The sequence below is a fragment of the Neoarius graeffei genome, chromosome 13 (assembly GCF_027579695.1).
Source record: "Neoarius graeffei isolate fNeoGra1 chromosome 13, fNeoGra1.pri, whole genome shotgun sequence".
NCBI classification, from domain to species: Eukaryota; Metazoa; Chordata; class Actinopteri; order Siluriformes; family Ariidae; genus Neoarius; species Neoarius graeffei.
The window spans coordinates 12,045,821-12,063,919 of record NC_083581.1 but is presented as its reverse complement, the minus strand read 5'-3'; the positions used below and the strand labels follow the sequence as shown (position 1 = coordinate 12,063,919).

Sequence of the window (18,099 nt, the reverse complement as noted above, 5' to 3'; positions counted from 1 at the left end):
GAGCATCTCCAAGATATGAGCTCACTTCCTGTCTGGTGGCTCCACCATCAATTTTGATTGGCTGCCACGGGTGAAGACTGCGACGTATGAGAGCGAAACGAAATGTCATTTATTAGGCATGGATTGGAGATCATGTGTGCCAAGTTTCGTGATGATCGGACAAAACTTGCAGCCAGGGTCACTTCACTCTCACTTTGGACAAAATTCAAAATGGCGGAAAATCTAATCAGGCGGAAAATGTCATATGGTGCGTTGGAATTGTCTAGCTCCAAGGATTCCAACGGTACAAGACTTATGAAAATCGGACATACGGATCAAAAGTTACGTGCATGAACGTATGTAAGGTTTTGATCAGTTGGTGGCGCTACAGCGTGAGACGTACCAACATGAAACTTGACAAAATCAATCAGGGTCCACTCCTCTATCAGTCTACCAAGTTGCATGACTTTACACCTTACGGTTTGGCCCACAGAAGGAAAAATCTGTTTTTTGCGTCGCTCGCCCATTCATTTCAATGGGGAATTTTTTTTCAAAAAACGCGAATCACGGGAGAACAACAAGGCGTATCGAAAAGCTGTGTACAAGCACACATCTGCATTACAGGCCGGACAAGTGAGAAGTGGAACAGCGTCTCTAACTTGAATGCCCCGGGAGGAGTAGCGGCTCAAAAAAGTGGGTGGAAAAGAATAAAAAGTTGTTGAACAATAACGAGATTGCATTTCCTCTGCAGAAACTTCTGGAGGGTGCTTACTCAAATGAAGCCACATTCTCTCACATTCTATAAAATACATACAATAACTGACATGCACAAAAATACCTTACTGAACCCTCCAAATGGCTTTTAAAGGTGCCCTTCCACCAAAAACGTTTAATACTGGCTCTTTTTGAAATACCATAGTTCACTCCGAGTTGCATATGCATGCAAAAATGTAATTCTACTCCCATTCCCTGTATTAGCTCATGAAAGAAAATAGTCGGAAAAATGAGCAGATCTGAAAAAGCCCTACGATCTTATGTCACTTCGTAAATTAGTATTCATGGCCTCGCCCACCTTGGCTTGCGACCGCCCACGGGAAGGAAGTTCAGATTTAAGTGCGAGGAGAGATAGCAGAGCCAGTGTTGCCAGATTGGGGGGTTTTAAGTGCATTTTGGTAGATTTGAACATATTTTGGGCTGGAAAACGTCAGCAGTATCTGGCAACACTGAGCATAGCCCATCTCGTCAGTAGCTAACGAAGAGGACCTAACAGCAAGTTGAAAACATGTCTGAACAAGTTCGTGCCTGTGTTATTTGTGGCAGTAAGACATCAACGTTGCATTTCTTGCCCAAGATAGAAGAGGTGAAGAATAAATGGCTGGAATTTATCTTTGGAACACCACCAGCAAAGTATAATGCAGCGTTAGTACTGTGTTCTGATCATTTAAAGGGCTGATGACACGAACATGACTCTATGCAATTTCTTAAATAAACTATACAACATGGCAAACATGTTAGATTTCTGTTATAATTACGTGAAAAGAAGCTGTTGTTACGCAAATATCCAACTTTTAATTGCACAGCGCAAGAAAACTGGGTCCGTGGCTCGCGGCCATGTTGTGACGTCAGCGGGAGAACACGCTGCGGTTCACTGGCTGTTCTACTCTGGTTCTACTCAATGGAAATGGCGCATGAAAACGCCGGTGAACTCTCTAGTGCTAGCTCTTCCTCTTCTGGGAGTCTAGAATTGTGTTGATCTCTTCCGAATAGAATCTATGATAGCCTACCCTCTTTACCCTTTGCCTCTCGTTGCTAGGCGGCAGTTACATGAAAGCCGCAAGCTTTCACAAGCAAATACATGACTGATATCACGCCGACTTTGATTATCATGTAGAATCTATAGCTCTACGTACCTTTATCTTATGTCATTTCACAACACATGTTCTGACAGGAGGACTGTCTTTGGATCCGGCATAGCTACTAGTAGACCCCCTCCGGAATACTGGCAGTGTTGCCAGATTGGGATGAATCCCGCTCAGTTGAGCGGTTTCAAGTGCATTTTGGTGGGTTTTGAACATATTTTGGGCTGGAAAACTTCAGCAGTATCTGGCAACAGATACTGCTGACGTTTTCTAGCCCAAAATATGTTCAAAACCCACCAAAATACACTTGAAACCGCTCAACTGCGCGGGAAACCTCCCAATCTGGCAACACTGTGTAGGCACTGCTGATACGTTTGTGCTGAACTGAACACCCAAGAAATTCTTTTAAGCTGGGAAGGGTGTCAAAACAATCCAAATCGAAGTGTTCAGAGCACAGGACGGATGTTGGTGAGGGCTCCCACTTGTCACGAGTGCGCCTGACTTGCTTCACCCACTTCGCATGCAGCTCGGGATCTCTGGGAAACTTGAATAAACTTACCCCATCCTTGTAGGTTTTGGAGCAAAAGCCGGCAACACAACGCGAAGGCAGAATAACTAATAAAAAAAAAAAATAATAATAATATATATATATATATATATATATATATATATATATATATATATATATATATATATAAATAAAATAATGTATAATAATAATACTAATAATGACAAACTGAACACCTGTCGCATCAACAACAAACTGGCAAGTTAGGAAGAAGGTTCTTTCGCTGACGTCATATAGCTCCTCCTCCTCTTTCGTCTCCTGGGTGCTGCAGCCCCATCAAATTTGCCCAAATAGCCACGTTTATCATAACTTGTAAAATAGGCGCCTTCGTGAATTAATATATGGATCATCGGGAATTACTTTTTATGTTATAAAACATCGCCAAAGATGTCAAAAACGTGTCATCAACACGTTAAACCACAGTGACTTTTAAAACTTCGGTGCCTTCAGTAGTGGTTTTGCTTCGAGGTTGCATTTAATCCCTGGATCTGTGCCGTCAAGACGATCGACCACCAACTCACAAGCTGTAAGTAAAACATGAACTTTTTGTTACAAAATAGCATGTTCATATTCTCCACGTTACCATACATGACATGGTCACAAGCTAGGCAGGGATGAGAGTTTTCCGCTTTTTCTGAGTAAAAAAATACTTTTTTATATCATGCCAAATCCGTTGAGAATTGTTTTTATTAATTTTGGGGGGTTGGGGTATGTTCCTTCATGCTGTTCAAACTCCAACGATGTTTACACATTATTTGTAAGTCACCATCTGTAGTCTCGTTTAAATCTCGTTGAATGTGATGTAAAATTCATGTCATCTACATTGTTATTGGTCAAAACATCGACGTCGAGACCATAATAGCCAATCAAAACAGTTTTTACAAAGACACTCACTTTTTTTAAGTCACTCGTTCATTTTATTCATTTGTTTGTTCAGTAAAAACCCAAACATTTGTTGAATTTTTCTTATTTCCTCGCGTCGCACCTCAATGACGTCAGTGCGCGGTATTTTTCCCTTCGCGGTTTGTTCCTTCTCTCTCGCCGTAGTAAGACACCCACATCTGCTTGTTCTGACTCACTGGAGGCAGCATCACAGTGCTGTTAGCCAATCATAGGTAACACGTTTACATGTCATGAATATTAATGAGTAATAGCTGAAATCCTGTCATTCTCCCGCCACCCACTCCTCCAGCAAACTAGAACAGCCTGAAACAGGAGAACCACAGCATTTTTTTTTTCACAAAAACCGGCTCACAGGACATTCATTCATACTAGAGACCACCACACAATTAATGAAAAAACGATGCAAGGAGACCTTTAATTCATTACCCCTGAAACACCCCCATCAGAATGGTCACAATGGACTGCTCCACAAGGAGCCCGGGACACCCCTCTATTTTCCCCTGCAGTGGAACATTCCATCTGTTGCCCCAAACGAGACATGGAAGAACGTTTTGAATGCCTGGTGAGTGAATTGCTCCCGGAGTTGTAATAACAAAGGTTTTAACCGCCAGTATGGATTATTTTACTTTTTGAGACTAGACAAAGATTATACAGATGAAGAATGTAGTGACGGGACAGGACAGCAGTGATTTAAAAAATGCTGGCAAATGGCGGCTTGCGCACTCTGTCAGTGTCACGGCTCAGCCCGTCACACTCTTTCACAGCAGTTTGAAGGGAGATTTCACTGCACTTCACGCAGTGAAATCTCCTCTCCACCCTTTTATATGGTTTTCAATTTAATTCAGAGGTTTTACAGGGTTTAAAACATGGATTTTGGCTGTAAAAATCGCAGTTTTAATTCGTTTTTCTGCTGCCACACGCGCTCTAACGTCTAGAGTGGGGGAGCTCCTTATGACGTCACTCCCATTCGTTTCAATGGCACGGAATTTTACCGAAAAACGGGAATACTGGACGAACGACAGGGGGTAGCGCAACCATTTGAACAAGCACACCATTCCAGACTGGGCCCTACGTTTCAGTGTTGGAACGGTGTCTCTACCTCAAAAGCCCTAGGAGGAGTAGTGGATCCAAAAAATAGGTGAAAACGAATAATAATAATAAAACTTAACAATAGTGTGCTTTTCCAAGCACACTAACTAGAATGCATTTCCGGAGAAAATGCGAAGGTGCGCTTGCTCAGGTGCGCCGCCATGGCGACCCGGCAAGAGAGGCGACCGCACACCCACATGTCAAGTTTCGTGTCAACACGTGAAAGTTGGGGCAAGACACAAGGTGAGTTCTCATACGGAGATGATAGGCTGGCTAGGTTCTTTACAGGGACATCCCAGAGCATCACTTACATGAAAATTTAGATGTAATTCTAAATCTGTAAAGAGATATGACCCAAAACACATTTTTGCTCATTGTGGCGCCCCGTACTGGCCAAATGACACCAAATTTGATGAGGGTACATGAACCGGAGCTGAAAGTCATGTCAACAAATATGGTCTTGATACGTCAGAGCGTTTGAGATTCAAGCCAAAATACGCTTTTGCTAATTGTGACGCCCCCTAGTGGCCAAATGACACCATATTTGATGAGGGTACTTCGGATGGTGTCCAAAGTCTCATCTCATCTCATTATCTCTAGCCGCTTTATCCTTCTACAGGGTCGCAGGCAAGCTGGAGCCTATCCCAGCTGACTACGGGCGAAAGGCGGGGTACACCCTGGACAAGTCGCCAGGTCATCACAGGGCTGACACATAGACACAGACAACCATTCACACCTACGGTCAATTTAGAGTCACCAGTTAACCTAACCTGCATGTCTTTGGACTGTGGGGGAAACCGGAGCACCCGGAGGAAACCCACGTGGACACGGGGAGAACATGCAAACTCCACACAGAAAGGCCCTCGCCGGCCCCGGGGCTCGAACCCAGGACCTTCTTGCTGTGAGGCGACAGCGCTAACCACTACACCACCGTGCCGCCTAGTGTCCAAAGTCATCCCACCAAATATGGTCCTGATACGTCAGAGCGTTTCCGAGATACGAGTTCACTTCCTGTCTGGTAGCTCTGCCATCGATTTTGATTGGATGCCATGGGTGAACGCCGCGACGTATGAGAGCCAAACAAATATCATTCATCAGGCATGGACTGGAGATCATGTGTGCCAAGTTTCGTGACGATCGGACAAAACATGCAGCCAGGGTCACTTCACTCTCACTTTGGACAAAATTCAAAATGGCGGAAAATCTAATTCGGCAGAAAATGATGTCATAGGGTGCGTTGGAATCGTCTAGCTCCAAGGATTCCAACGGCACCAGACTTATGAAAATCGGACATATGGATCAAAAGTTACGTGCATGAACGCATGTAAGAATGTGATCAGTTGGTGGCGCTACAGCGTGAGACGTACCAACATGAAACTTGATGAAATCAATTAGGGTCCCTTCCTCCATCAGTGTACCACGTTTCATGACTTTACGGTTTGGCCTCCCGAAGGAAAAAATCTGTTTTTTGCGTCGAGCGCCCATTCATTTCAATGGGGAAAATTGTTTTCGAAAAAGTCGAATTTTGGGAGAACGACAAAGCGTATCAAAAAGCTGTATACAAGCACACATCTGCACTACAGACCGGAGAAATGGAATGGCATCTCTAACTCGAATGCCCCGGGAGGAGTAGCAGCTCAAAAAAGAGCATCACTTCCAGCTTTTATTTTATCTCTTTGTTTGCTTCTGGGGCACAATAGCCTTTTGCTCCAATATGAAACAGGAAGATCCTTTCCTCCCTTAGCTGATTAATAATGATTTGTTCTGTCTGAAAACTTCCCGCATTTTAGCTTCCACTCCTACGAACATTTTATCACAGACTCTGAGGTTCCTCTCAGACGCACTGACTTCTTCCATGAATAAACAAAACAAACAAGCAAAAACATCTCCTTACAGAAAACTCCACCATAATGGTTATACATATATTATTAGCCTTGAGTATGCAGATCATCCACCATACGTTCTGTGAGTGAACTGTTATTACAGAAATGATAACCAAACACATTCTACAGAAAACTAATCAGCACCCTTTGATAAATCAGAACAAATCAGATAAATTAGGAACGGGGAATGAAAATGAATGGAGATGACATAAATAAAAAAAAAAATCTCATGATTCTCTGTTGTCGAAAAGAGGGAGAGGGGTGATGTTTGGGACACAGCCGAGGAAATGAAGACACTCCAAGTCACGGACGCAAAGGTTCCCACATTCTTTCAACACACACTTATAGGACAATGTGACCTGTTTATTAGAGAAATTGGACTGAGCACATAAAAATTAGCCTTGTGCAGCGTTGATTAAAAGTTTACATGGATCATTTCTCTCAAACAGAACTAAAAATATTTTCCTCTGTCAAAAAATGTCCATGTTATCATAATGTCCTTCAAGTCTCCGAGCAGGAGCAGAAGGGGAACATGCCACAGCATGGCTGTAACCATGGTTTCCACAGCGTGTTTGGCCATGACAGCTGGTTCTCAGGGAGCGTCAGTGTCCGTTGGTGTTCCTGCACAGCATCTTGAACCCGCAGCAGCACCTCGCCGTGACGTGCCTCTGTCTCTGCCGTCAAAGGCACTGCCTCTGAGGGGTCAGAGGTCACATCAAAGACAAGTGGCGGGTCATGGTGTGAGACGATGTGGCACAAGCACATTTGCACGCTGCTGCAATTCACAGTGAAGAAGTGCACTTTGAACACTGAGTCACCTAAAAAAAAAAAAAAGACAACCCCCCCCCAAAACCTTAAACCCTTACCTATAAAGTTATAAAAATGTCATCACTGTAGTGCAAAGTTCCTCATACAGAACTCACTGATAGCAGTGCGTGCATGTGTCTGTGTGTATGCATGTATACTCACTGTCAGGAGGATGCCAGCGGACGGCATTCAAATAAACACCACAGTAGTGAAACATGAACTCGTGTTTTGAAGACTTTGTTTTTCCCTCCAACAGCGGCAGCAGGTCATGACCATCAAGAATTCTTAAAAGCGCACACAAATTATTTGCAAGTTGTTCATTTCTCACTAAAAGATCTAAAACCTTATTGCATATTGCAGCTGAGTCACTATTATGTGCTATTGATTACAAGACTACAGCTAGCAACTATGTGTTACAATTGGATTTAAATATATGAAGTAAATAGTGTGAACAGAACATCATAACATTCAGATAGATAGCGACTAATTATTTGTCAATTGTGTTAATGAGTAAGTACTAGCCTGTCACTGGGTAGCTGTCCTCCTGCTAGATTCACTACTGTAGGAAAAATGTCCATTAAACTTGTTGGCTCATTAATAATTTTTCCAGCTGGAAGACGATTTGTCCAGCGGAATATTCCTGGAACACGAATACCACCTTCCCAGCCAGCCATGTTTTTACCACCTGCACAAAACAAAAACACCCTGTGTGAGTGGGATGGTGATTTCAACCATGACACCCAGAGCACCATGTACAGTGGAGTGGGAACCCCGGTACGTTGCTGTAACACTCATACAGAAGGGAATAAAGAAATGGGAGACAACCTTGACAACTCAAGGTGTGTTTTTATTTTTCTTTACTTTTCATTTCTCAGTGACTAACCGTAGCTTTCTCACACACACACACACACACACACACACACACACACACACACACACACACACACACACAGAGGGTAGCTCAGCTCTCTTTCTCCTTAATTATTGGTTTCTCTCTGAAAGAAGACAAGAGATACAACCAAGTAAATTGCTGGCAAGCTGACACAGGTGAGACTCATCATGTGTTTCCTGCCAGTTCTACCTGACTGCTCGCCTCCCCTACGGTCACATACCCTCACAGCCTGACTTAGACTGGGAAGCCATCTGGCCTGCAGCTGACTCCCCCTGGCAGGAGAAGTAATCCGCCACCACTATCTGTGCTCCTGGCCTGTGGACCACCTCAAACTTAAAGGGCTGAAAAGCTAGATACCAATGAGTGATCCATGCATTGGCTTCATTCATGCAGTGGAGCCACTGGAGTAGGGCGTGGTCGGAACAGAGTGTGAGGACCACCTGTTTGATGGCAAGACACTCCTCCTCGATTGTGCTGCATTTCGTCTCTCACACAGAGCTTGGGGTGCTCCTCCTCCACCACCTGGGACAAAACAGCCCCCAGCCCTCTGTCTGACATGTCAGTCTGCAAGACAAAAGGGAGAGAAAAAGTCAGGAAAATGCAACCTCCTGTAATAGCCAACCAGCCCCAGGAACTGCCTCACCCCCTTTTTGTTCTAGGGTCTTGGGAAGGCCACAATCACTGCAGTCACATCAATTTGAGGACACACCTGCCCATGACCCAAGTGGAGGCCCGGATACTGTACTTCCACCCACCCAATTGCACACTTCCTTGGGTTTGCTGTGAGTCCTACACATCTCCACAATCTCAGGACAGCCCTTAGATGTTGTAAATTCCACTGCCAATCATTACTATATATAATGAGGTCATCTAAATAGGCAGTGGCATACACACTATGTGGGCAGAGGAGTCTGTCCACGAGACACTGAAATGTTGCTGGGGCTCCAAACAACCCAAATGGAAGGGTAACAAACTGGTGTAACCCAAATGGAGTAGAAAAGGCTGTTTTGTTTTTTCCACAGGATAAATGGTGTCAAGGGAATCTGCCAATATCCCTTATTCAGATCCAGTGTTGAATAAAAGTGAGCCTCACTGATGAGCAATCAAGCAGTTCATCAATATGAGGCATCAGATATGCATCAATTTTAGACACTGCATTGACTTCTAAAGTCCACACAGAACTCACTCATCAATTTTCAGGACCAATGCCACCAGGTTGCTCTAGTCACTGTGCAACTCCTCAATTACCCCCATGTCGAGCATAACCTTAAGTTCATCCTGAACCACATTTTTTTTATGCTTGGGGAGCCGATATGGGCAGCTGCACACCACCACCCCTGGAGGAGTCTCAATGTGGTGCTCTGTGAGATTCGTGCAACAGGGTAGGGGTTAAAACACGTCGCAGAATTACGCCTGCAGTTGGACAACCTGTGATCTCCATAGGGGACCAGGGTGAATTAGGCCACACTTTTTAAACTTACCTCTGGTCCTGGTTTTTAGCATTTGATTAAATCATTTGATCAGCCCGTCCATTTGCGGATGGTAAACACTGGTACGAATTGATTTAATCCCTAATAACCTGCACAGTTCATGAAGTGTATGTACAATAAAAGATGTACTCTGATCAGTCAGGATTTCTTTCAGAATGCTGACTTGGGAGATAACGCAGAAGAGTGCTTCCGCAACACTGGGTGCAGAAATGTTGTGTAGAGGCACTTCTTCCAGGTATCACATTACATAATTCACTAAGACTAACAGAAAGCGATATTCTTGTGCAGATCAATCTAATGGCATGACGAGATCCAAACCAATTCTGTTGAAGGGGCTTTCGATTAAAGGTAAAGGGCACAATGGCACTTTTGGAGTGGCTGGTGGATTAACCGGCTGACATTTGTGAAATGCAACACAATCACCTGCCTGGGCAATAAAAGCAAGCCATGAGTCAGGTCAATGTTTTATCCTGAACTAAATGCCCCATCATGGGATTATGATGAGCCACATGGAAAAAAAAGTTCCCAATGGCTCTTCAGGACCAGCAACTGGGTTGTTTCCTCTATTCTTTGAGTGTCCTGCATCACTCATCTTTAATAACAGAAAAGTGCAGTGAGAAGAGTGTAACATTAGGATGGAGACTTTGACCATCAATTACTTTCACTTGGTCAAAAGCATGCCTCAAAGTTTCATCTTGCGACTGTTTTAGTGGGAAATCCCGAAAAGCAGAGCCCTCTCCACACTCTGTGTCCCCATGACATGGAGTTGATCCACATGGCCCTGAGACCACCTCCCCAGATAACCCTCCCCCCCAAGGTGCACTACCCATTCACAAACAAGTGCTTTATTATGTTTTAAACCCTAGCCAGTTTGTCCCCAGGATTAGTGAGGCAAGGAGTAGCTGCTACCTCCACCCTATAATTTTCACCCCTGAACTGGATAGTGATGGGCACCAGCAGATACTTTTGAATATACCCGTGTGCACACCTCACCTTCACCAACTGTGCACTTCCCAATGCCCCACACTGGATCAGGCTTTGATGAACTGTGGTCTGATTACAATCAGAGTCCACCAAGGTCTGATGTGTACCCCTTGAATACTTACTACCACTCGGTACACTCCTGCTTAATCAGAGGAAGCCCAAGGCACATCAGGAATGTGGATCAGAATCCCCACCTCCTTGAAGGGACACTGGTCCCAGAAATGCCCGGCTTTCTTGCCGCACCAGCAGACCTGTCTGAGCTTTGTCCTGGTCTTGGTGAGCATGGATGGTTCCACCTGTGGAGGGAGTGAGTGGGTGCGTTAGTGACAGCTTTGGCACAGAGGAATATGGGGTGAGAGAAAACAGGGAGTGGGCTATGGGGGAATTGGTCCGTTTTTGCAGTGGCAGGGTGGGGGGGAGCCTGCTCCCAGAAATGCTGCAAGATGGTCCTCCAGCAGCCAGACCACCTCCTCCAATGATGCAGTGTGCTGGCACTAAACTCATGACGACGTTCCTTTCTGCAGTCGAATGATGAACTGCTCCGGTGCCATTTGGTTGCTGAGGTCCTTGGCATCACACTCTAGTCAGCAGCCACTGTTGACAGGCATCTTGGAGCTGTTGGGTGAAGGTGAATGGACAGCCAACCTCACTGTATGCCAGCATGCGGAACTGCTGATGTGCCAGTGTGCGGCCGACCTGCTGCAGAATCTCCCGATAAGATCTGGATACTCCAGCAGGTTGGTGGTTGGGAGCTGTTGAGCTGCAAACTGGCTTTCCCCCCCCCAACAGGAGGGGCAATAGATGGACCACCAGCTGCAAAATTGGTCATAAGCACATTTCAGCGACACACTTGAACAGCTCCACAAATGCTTCTGGGCCGTCCTGCGGTCCCATCTTGAGCAGTTGCACAGGGAGGGTTTGGCCGCAGTATCTGCTGGAGTATCCGCGACCTGGACTAGGCTCCAGATCACATGCCAGTACTCTGCCTGGGCCTGGAGTAAAGCCTGGAAGTGCTGTTCCTGATTCACGCACAGCACGACAAGGGTCTGAAGTTGGGCTTGGTGGTCGCTGATGAGGGCCTGGAGGATCTCTGTGACTGGTGTGAACTCCATGACTGTGCTTTTCATCAGTCCCAGGTTTTCAGCACCAGTGCAACGCTCTCGTAAGTGAAGGAATGAGGAAATGGGAGACAGGCTTGACAACTCAAGGTGCATTTTTAGTTTTCTTTACTTTTCAGTGGTTTTAACTGTAGCTTACACACACAAACACGATGATGAATAGCTTAGCACACACTCTCTCTCATAGAACACAAGAGACACACAAGTATACTCCTGGCTATCTGACAAAGGTGAGACTTCTCATGTCTCCTGCTGATTCTAAATGACTCCCTGCTGCCCACATCTAATGCTCAACCTTGCCCCTGCTGCCACATTTGCATATTACTGTACTTATGTAAGCACAGTGCATTTCTTAAACATTGTTTAAATAAGTGCCATCTTTTTCTATATAGAATGATGAAAACTCTGATATTGCTCCCTCTTGAGGATGATGGCTAATCAAGTGTGATGCTGATACTTACTGAGGGTGAGAGCCACTCGTGCAGAAACTATCTGGGATGAAGAATTAATCAAATTCTCATACTGTTTCTACTGAGGCCAAGACTCACTCAAGTACTGATACTGCTCTCTGTTGATGACAAAAAGCACTTAATCTATTCGTACTCTATTAATGATGAGAATCGCTCAATCTGTTAGTATTGTACTCTACTGCTGATGACAAATAGTCTAATACTGTACTCTATTGATGATGAGAATCACTATGGTACTTTGAGGATTAGAATCAATCATTCACTATCTGGTTTAATGTCACGTAAACACCACCAGTGTGTTGGACACTGCACGGCAAGTCCGTAATTCCTTCTTCCAGAAGTCCCTGTCTAAAGCATCTTTGGATGTAAGGCACCATTTCTTGAGGTCCTGGCTGACCAGCTCACACCAGGTCTTGCCTGGTCCACCTGCTGGGACATGACCCTTCCAATACAAGAGGTGCGCTGACGGACGTGGCCAAGCCACTGTAGACACTTATATCGAAGGTCGGCATCAAGCTTCACTAGGCCAAGTCTCTGACGAAAACCGCTAGAGCTGACCACTTCATCGGGCTTCATGCTACAGATCCATCTCAGCATTGCTCTCTCATTCTTCTCCAGGTGCTTCACATCCATGCTTTTCAGAAGCCAACTCTCACTAGCATACAGCGTAGCACTCCTTACACAGCAGCTGTAGATGCAGCCACGAGTACGGAGAGTAAGACTCCAGCATGACAAGAGGGGGAGCAATTCCCTGAACTTTCCCCAGGCTGCTCTGCTTCTCGTGATCATGGCTAGCTCACATCCTCCACCAGGGCATAAGGTGTCACCAAGGTAACAGAAAGAGTCAACTGCATCTAGGACATGTTCACCAACAGGAACTTGGTTACAAGGCCTGGCATCAATTGGACGGGCAAGACCAAGACATCTGTTGCACTGGAAAGATGGGTCTGCAGAGAGTCTGCCACAGATGCTGGTACACTTCTTGTGCACCCAGTGTTGACAACCATTACAGAAGCTGGAGTTGCAGCCGACACCTTTCCTGCAGACAGCACATGGGTATTGACCAGAGTCCCTTAAAGGAGATACGCAGAGCCTTTATTTTTAAATAAATTTCTAAGTGTATCCATCCTCTAAGTATCTCCATCCTTGACTCTTGTATGCTGCATAAAACGGGAATAAAAAAAAAATTATATATTTTATATATATATATATATATATATATATATATATATATATATATATATATATATATATTCATTCATTCACCCTGCTGACATCACAGCAGGAACCGGTTTTAAGGCCAAGGCCTTTTACAGCTATAGACCAGTCATATAATATAAATTTACGGTGAAAATAAGAAATACCGTTACCGACTTGCTCAACTAAGACTGATTTGACTTCATTGATTGTGGGTTGACTCTCATTAAAACAGGATAGGTGTTATAACTTATGCAACATACATATACATGCATGCATTTTCACTGATAAAATGTAAAAGGCTAATTAAATAAATCCGATGAACTGAGAATCACATTCTGAAGCAAATTAAATAATCTTGTACCGGTAACTTAAACACACAATACAAGTTACATGTATTAATCTAAATGCAGGTCAACGGGTTTTTTTTAATCCAAATGAGAGTTGGCGCTTATCCGTCTGTGTTCTTGCTTGAAGGCTGATATTGTGGCTGATTGTTTTTGAAACAATCTGACTTTCAGTTGTTTGTTCAGTTCTCTGTTCATTCACTTCTTCCATGTAAGGGCGAGATGGCAGCAATATCCAGTTTAGAAATAAGACGACTGCTACGCTCATTCACTTTTCTTCATACTGTGTATTCCGTCATTACTGCTGGGCTCAGGCAATTACTAAAACCCGGGATGGAACAGGAGGTCACCGGTTTTAGCAACAACTGTAGGGAGGTCACTGCCCGAGCGATACGTTCCTTCCTGGGTTTTAGCAACAACCCTCGGCTCACTCCGGGAGGACTGGCGCAACTGAACTCACTTTCCTTTTTAAAAAAATTAAATAAAATAAATACTTTTCTTGTAGTTTTCTTTTCCTTTAATTGTTGATACTGCACCCTCTTTCAATACAAGCTTATAGCCAACACTCAACAGATCAAAGGTCTCATACGAATCTTCAGGAAAATGTGCAGAGCAGAGGAGAGATCACTTCATAGGCGCCCAATGTGCCCGTGAATTTCTCGCAAAACGCATCCAAATATTTGCAGTGTGAACATTCTTGGGCCATGAATGCAACATAAATCCAGCGTCTGTCATGTTGCTGCACTGGCCAAAAACACATCTACATTGCATGGTGATAAATTAGCTCAAAATGGAGGATCGGAGTTGCAGTCAGCTCTGTGTTTTAGTATCGCAGAAATGGCGATGAGACCGATACACTTCCTGTTATGACATTACGGATGTCAACGTCATTCACTCAGACCGCTACCTATATAAATCACTTTAACCATAAAAATTACTATATTAGATTTATTGTTAATGCTTAAAACTATTCCTGTGCCATTCTTGAGGTCTCAAAGCAGTTATAAACGAAAGTTAGGCCATGGCTCTGCATATATGCTTTAAGGTCTTAAGGTTTGGGCCAGATATCAACACTTTGGTTTTGGCCATATTCACTCAGTCCTTTAGACTCCAGGCCGTTCTTCCACAGCAGAATCTTCTCAAGCTCCTCTCGTGTCTCAGCTACAACCATGTACAATACAAGATCATCCGCATATAGAAGTTCCCAGGGAGCACCAGAGGCAAAGTCCCACGACAGAGCCTCAAGTACTACAATGAATAACAGGGGACTTGGCACAAAGCCTTGGTAAACACTAGCTTTCACCTCGAAGTAATCACTGAAAGAGTTGTTGATCCTGACCCTGCTCTTAGCATTGGCATACATCGCCTGGACTGTTCTCACTATCCACTCTGGAGCTTCCACACACCTCAAGGCCCACCACAGAACTTCACGGGGCACACGTGAATTTCTCGCAGTATTAATAGAGAATTCACTCTATTAATACTGAAGTCTATTATGTCAAAATACCACTGATGCTTTCTCCTTAAGGTGAGTACTAGTGAAAGTACTGATATTTTCTCTTCGGTAGTAAAATCACTCAGTCCTGGACTATTCTTGAATAAGGGTCAAGAGTCATTCAAACCCCCACAGAACACATGGGGGGTGATGACATTTAGTCTGTAGGATCAGGTGAAGGTGGATGGTGAACACCATGTCACTGCACTTCATGTGGAAGCAGATCTGACTTGGGCATGTTCTCATCTGCAAGTGCAGGGAAGTTGATAGATATATTAATATACCACAATGTCAGTAACTTTGGCAGTAAGGCTTGGTTCAGCTATAATATGACATGCTTGAAGTCTGGTCCACAAAGCAGCGTGAAGGCACTGTGTGCTGACCAATACATTGCCTGGCTTTAATGAAGCTGTCTTTTTAAAAATAAATACAATTTAAAAAAAAAAACGACCAAAAAAAAAAAAAAAACCCAAACATTTAATATCAGCTTCTGGTATATAGATAATACAGTTACAGTGGTATTTATGGTAGTTATGCAGTCATAGTTAGTCTTGCCGGAGTCCCTGTTTGCACTCAGCACAAAACATATACTGTTCTTAACCATTAGGTGACAGTGGGCATACTGTAAGGCAAGGCAAGTTTATTTATATAGCACATTTCATACACAATGGCAGTTCAATGTGCTTTACAGAAGTAAAAACAAAAACAGTAAACAATAGAGAAATAAAATTACATAAAATAATTTTATCTTTATTCTAAAATAATTAATTAAAAGAATTAAAAGAAAATAATAAGAATTAAACAATAGTAGAAATAAAATATTAAAATGCCAAAAAGAAAAAGAAAAAGGAGAGAAAAAAAACTAGCAGAATAAAATAAAGTTAAAGTAAATTTAAAACATGCAGAGAAAGTAAAGATTATAAAAAATGTAAAAATATTAATTATTTAACAGAAAGCATCTGAAAACAGCTTGGTCTTTAACCTAGATTTGAAGCTGCCAACAGCAGGAGCATTTTTAATGTCCTCTGGCAGTTGGTTCCATAGCTGTACTGCATAGTAGCTAAAAGCTGCTTCACCACACTTTAACAACTGGTTTTAATAGTAAATTTTTCTGTTGCGATCTGGTAGATCTGATTGGGTTAGGCCGCTGCAACATAGAGAGGTAATTGGGCCCTGTACCATTTAGAGATTTGTACACCAGCAGCAATACTATAAAGTCAATTCTGTAGCTTACTGGAAGCCAGTGAAGGGACCTTAGAATTGGAGTAATGTGCTCTGTTCTTTTTGTTCGTGTGAGAACCCTAGCTGCTGCATTTTGAACCAGCTGAAGTCGTTTGATGCTCTTTTTTGGCAGGCCTGTGAAAAGGCCATTGCAGTAATCAACCCTACTAGAGATGAAGGCATGTATTAGTTTTTCCAGATCATGTTTTGACATAAGTCCTCTTAGTTTGGAAATGTTTTTTAGGTGATAAAATGCCGTTTTAGTGATTGCTTTCATGTGACTGTCAAAGTTTAGCTCGCTGTCAATGAAAACACCAAGATTTTTAACCATTTCTTTAGTTTTAATCCCTTTTGTGTCAAGAATAGTGGTAATCCTGAGTCTTTCATCTTTTTTTCCAAATAGAATTACTTCTGTTTTATCTGTGTTCAGCTAAAGAAAATTTTGTGACATCCAGCTATTGATTTGATCGATACACTGGTAGAGACATTCAAGGGGGGCATAATCATTTGGTGATAGAGCAAAATAAATTTGGGCATCATCTGCATAGCAGTGATACAAAATTGAATTTTTATTGATAATTTGCCCAAGTGGGAGCATATAAAGGTTGAAAAGTAATGGTCCAAGAATCGACCCCTGGGGGACACCACAGGTCAAGAGCATTGACGTTGAGCAACAATTTCCCAGGGTAACAAAGAAGCTTCTATCTTTTAAGTATGATTTTAACCAATTGATAACTTTACCAGTCAATCCAACCCAGTGTTCAAGTCGATATAGCAGTATGTTGTGATCAACAGTATCAAAAGCTGCACTGAGGTCCAGTAATACCAGGACCGATGTTTTGCCTGCATCAGTATTAAGACGTATGTCATTTATAACTTTAATCAGCGCTGTTTCAGTGCTATGATTGGCACGAAATACTGACTGAAAATTATCAAAACGGCTGTTTGATATCAAGAAGGCAGTTAATTGATTGAAGACAATTTTTTCCAGGATTTTCCCGATGAATGGTAGATTTGATATTGGCCTGTAATTATTTAACACTGAAGGATCCAGATTATTTTTTTTTAAGAAGGGGCTTTACAACAGCTTTTTTTTAGGGACACAGGAACAACACCAGTCTCCAAGGATGTATTTATAATTTGAAGCACATCTGTAATTATAAGATGAAGAACAGACTTAAAAAAGTTGGTGGGCAGAATGTCCAGTTCAGATGTTGAGGAACTGAGATTTTGTACAGTTTTTTCAAGAGTCTCATAATCAATTAAACAAAATTCTGACATTGTGTTAAAGTTATCTATCTGTGTCATTGGTGATTGCAGTTTTTCAATTTTTTGCAACCGAGATATATTATGAGAAATATTCTGCCGTATTTTATCAATTTTACCTTTGAAGAAAGATGCAAACTCATTGCATTTATTAACTGAGAGAAGTTCAGGTGCTAATTGTGGTGGGGGATTAGTTAGCTTCTCTACTGTTGAAAATAGCACACGGGCATTGTTCATATTCCTGCTGATGATATTGGAGAAGAAAGACTGTCTTGCTTTACGAATTTCATAATTATAATTACAAAGCATCTCTTTATGGATTTGATAATGGATGTGAAGTTTAGATTTGCGCCATTTTCTTTCAGTCTTTCTACATTCTCTCTTTAGCAGTTTAACAGCTGGGTACTGCTTCCATGGTGCTTTCTGCTTATTATTGACTCTTTTTATTTTGAATGGAGCAATATCATCCATAATTTGGGTCATATTTAAATTAAAAAATTCCAGTAAATCATCTACAGAGTCTGACATTTT

At 42.8% G+C, this 18,099-nt stretch overlaps 1 protein-coding gene across 3 annotated transcripts in view; it reads right to left on the bottom strand.

Moving 5' to 3' along the window:
- Positions 1-6,288: 6,288 nt before the first annotated feature.
- arsh (arylsulfatase H) overlaps positions 6,289-18,099 on the bottom strand; it is an 84,965-nt gene continuing 73,154 nt past the window's right edge. For all 3 annotated transcript variants that reach the window (XM_060937259.1, XM_060937257.1, XM_060937258.1), the window contains 3 exons: positions 7,611-7,773; positions 7,251-7,372; positions 6,289-7,099 (listed from right to left, as the gene is read on the bottom strand). In XM_060937259.1, coding sequence (XP_060793242.1) covers positions 6,783-7,099; positions 7,251-7,372; positions 7,611-7,773 — 602 coding nt within the window. In that variant the 3' untranslated portion in view covers positions 6,289-6,782. The remainder of the gene's footprint in view (positions 7,100-7,250; positions 7,373-7,610; positions 7,774-18,099) is intronic.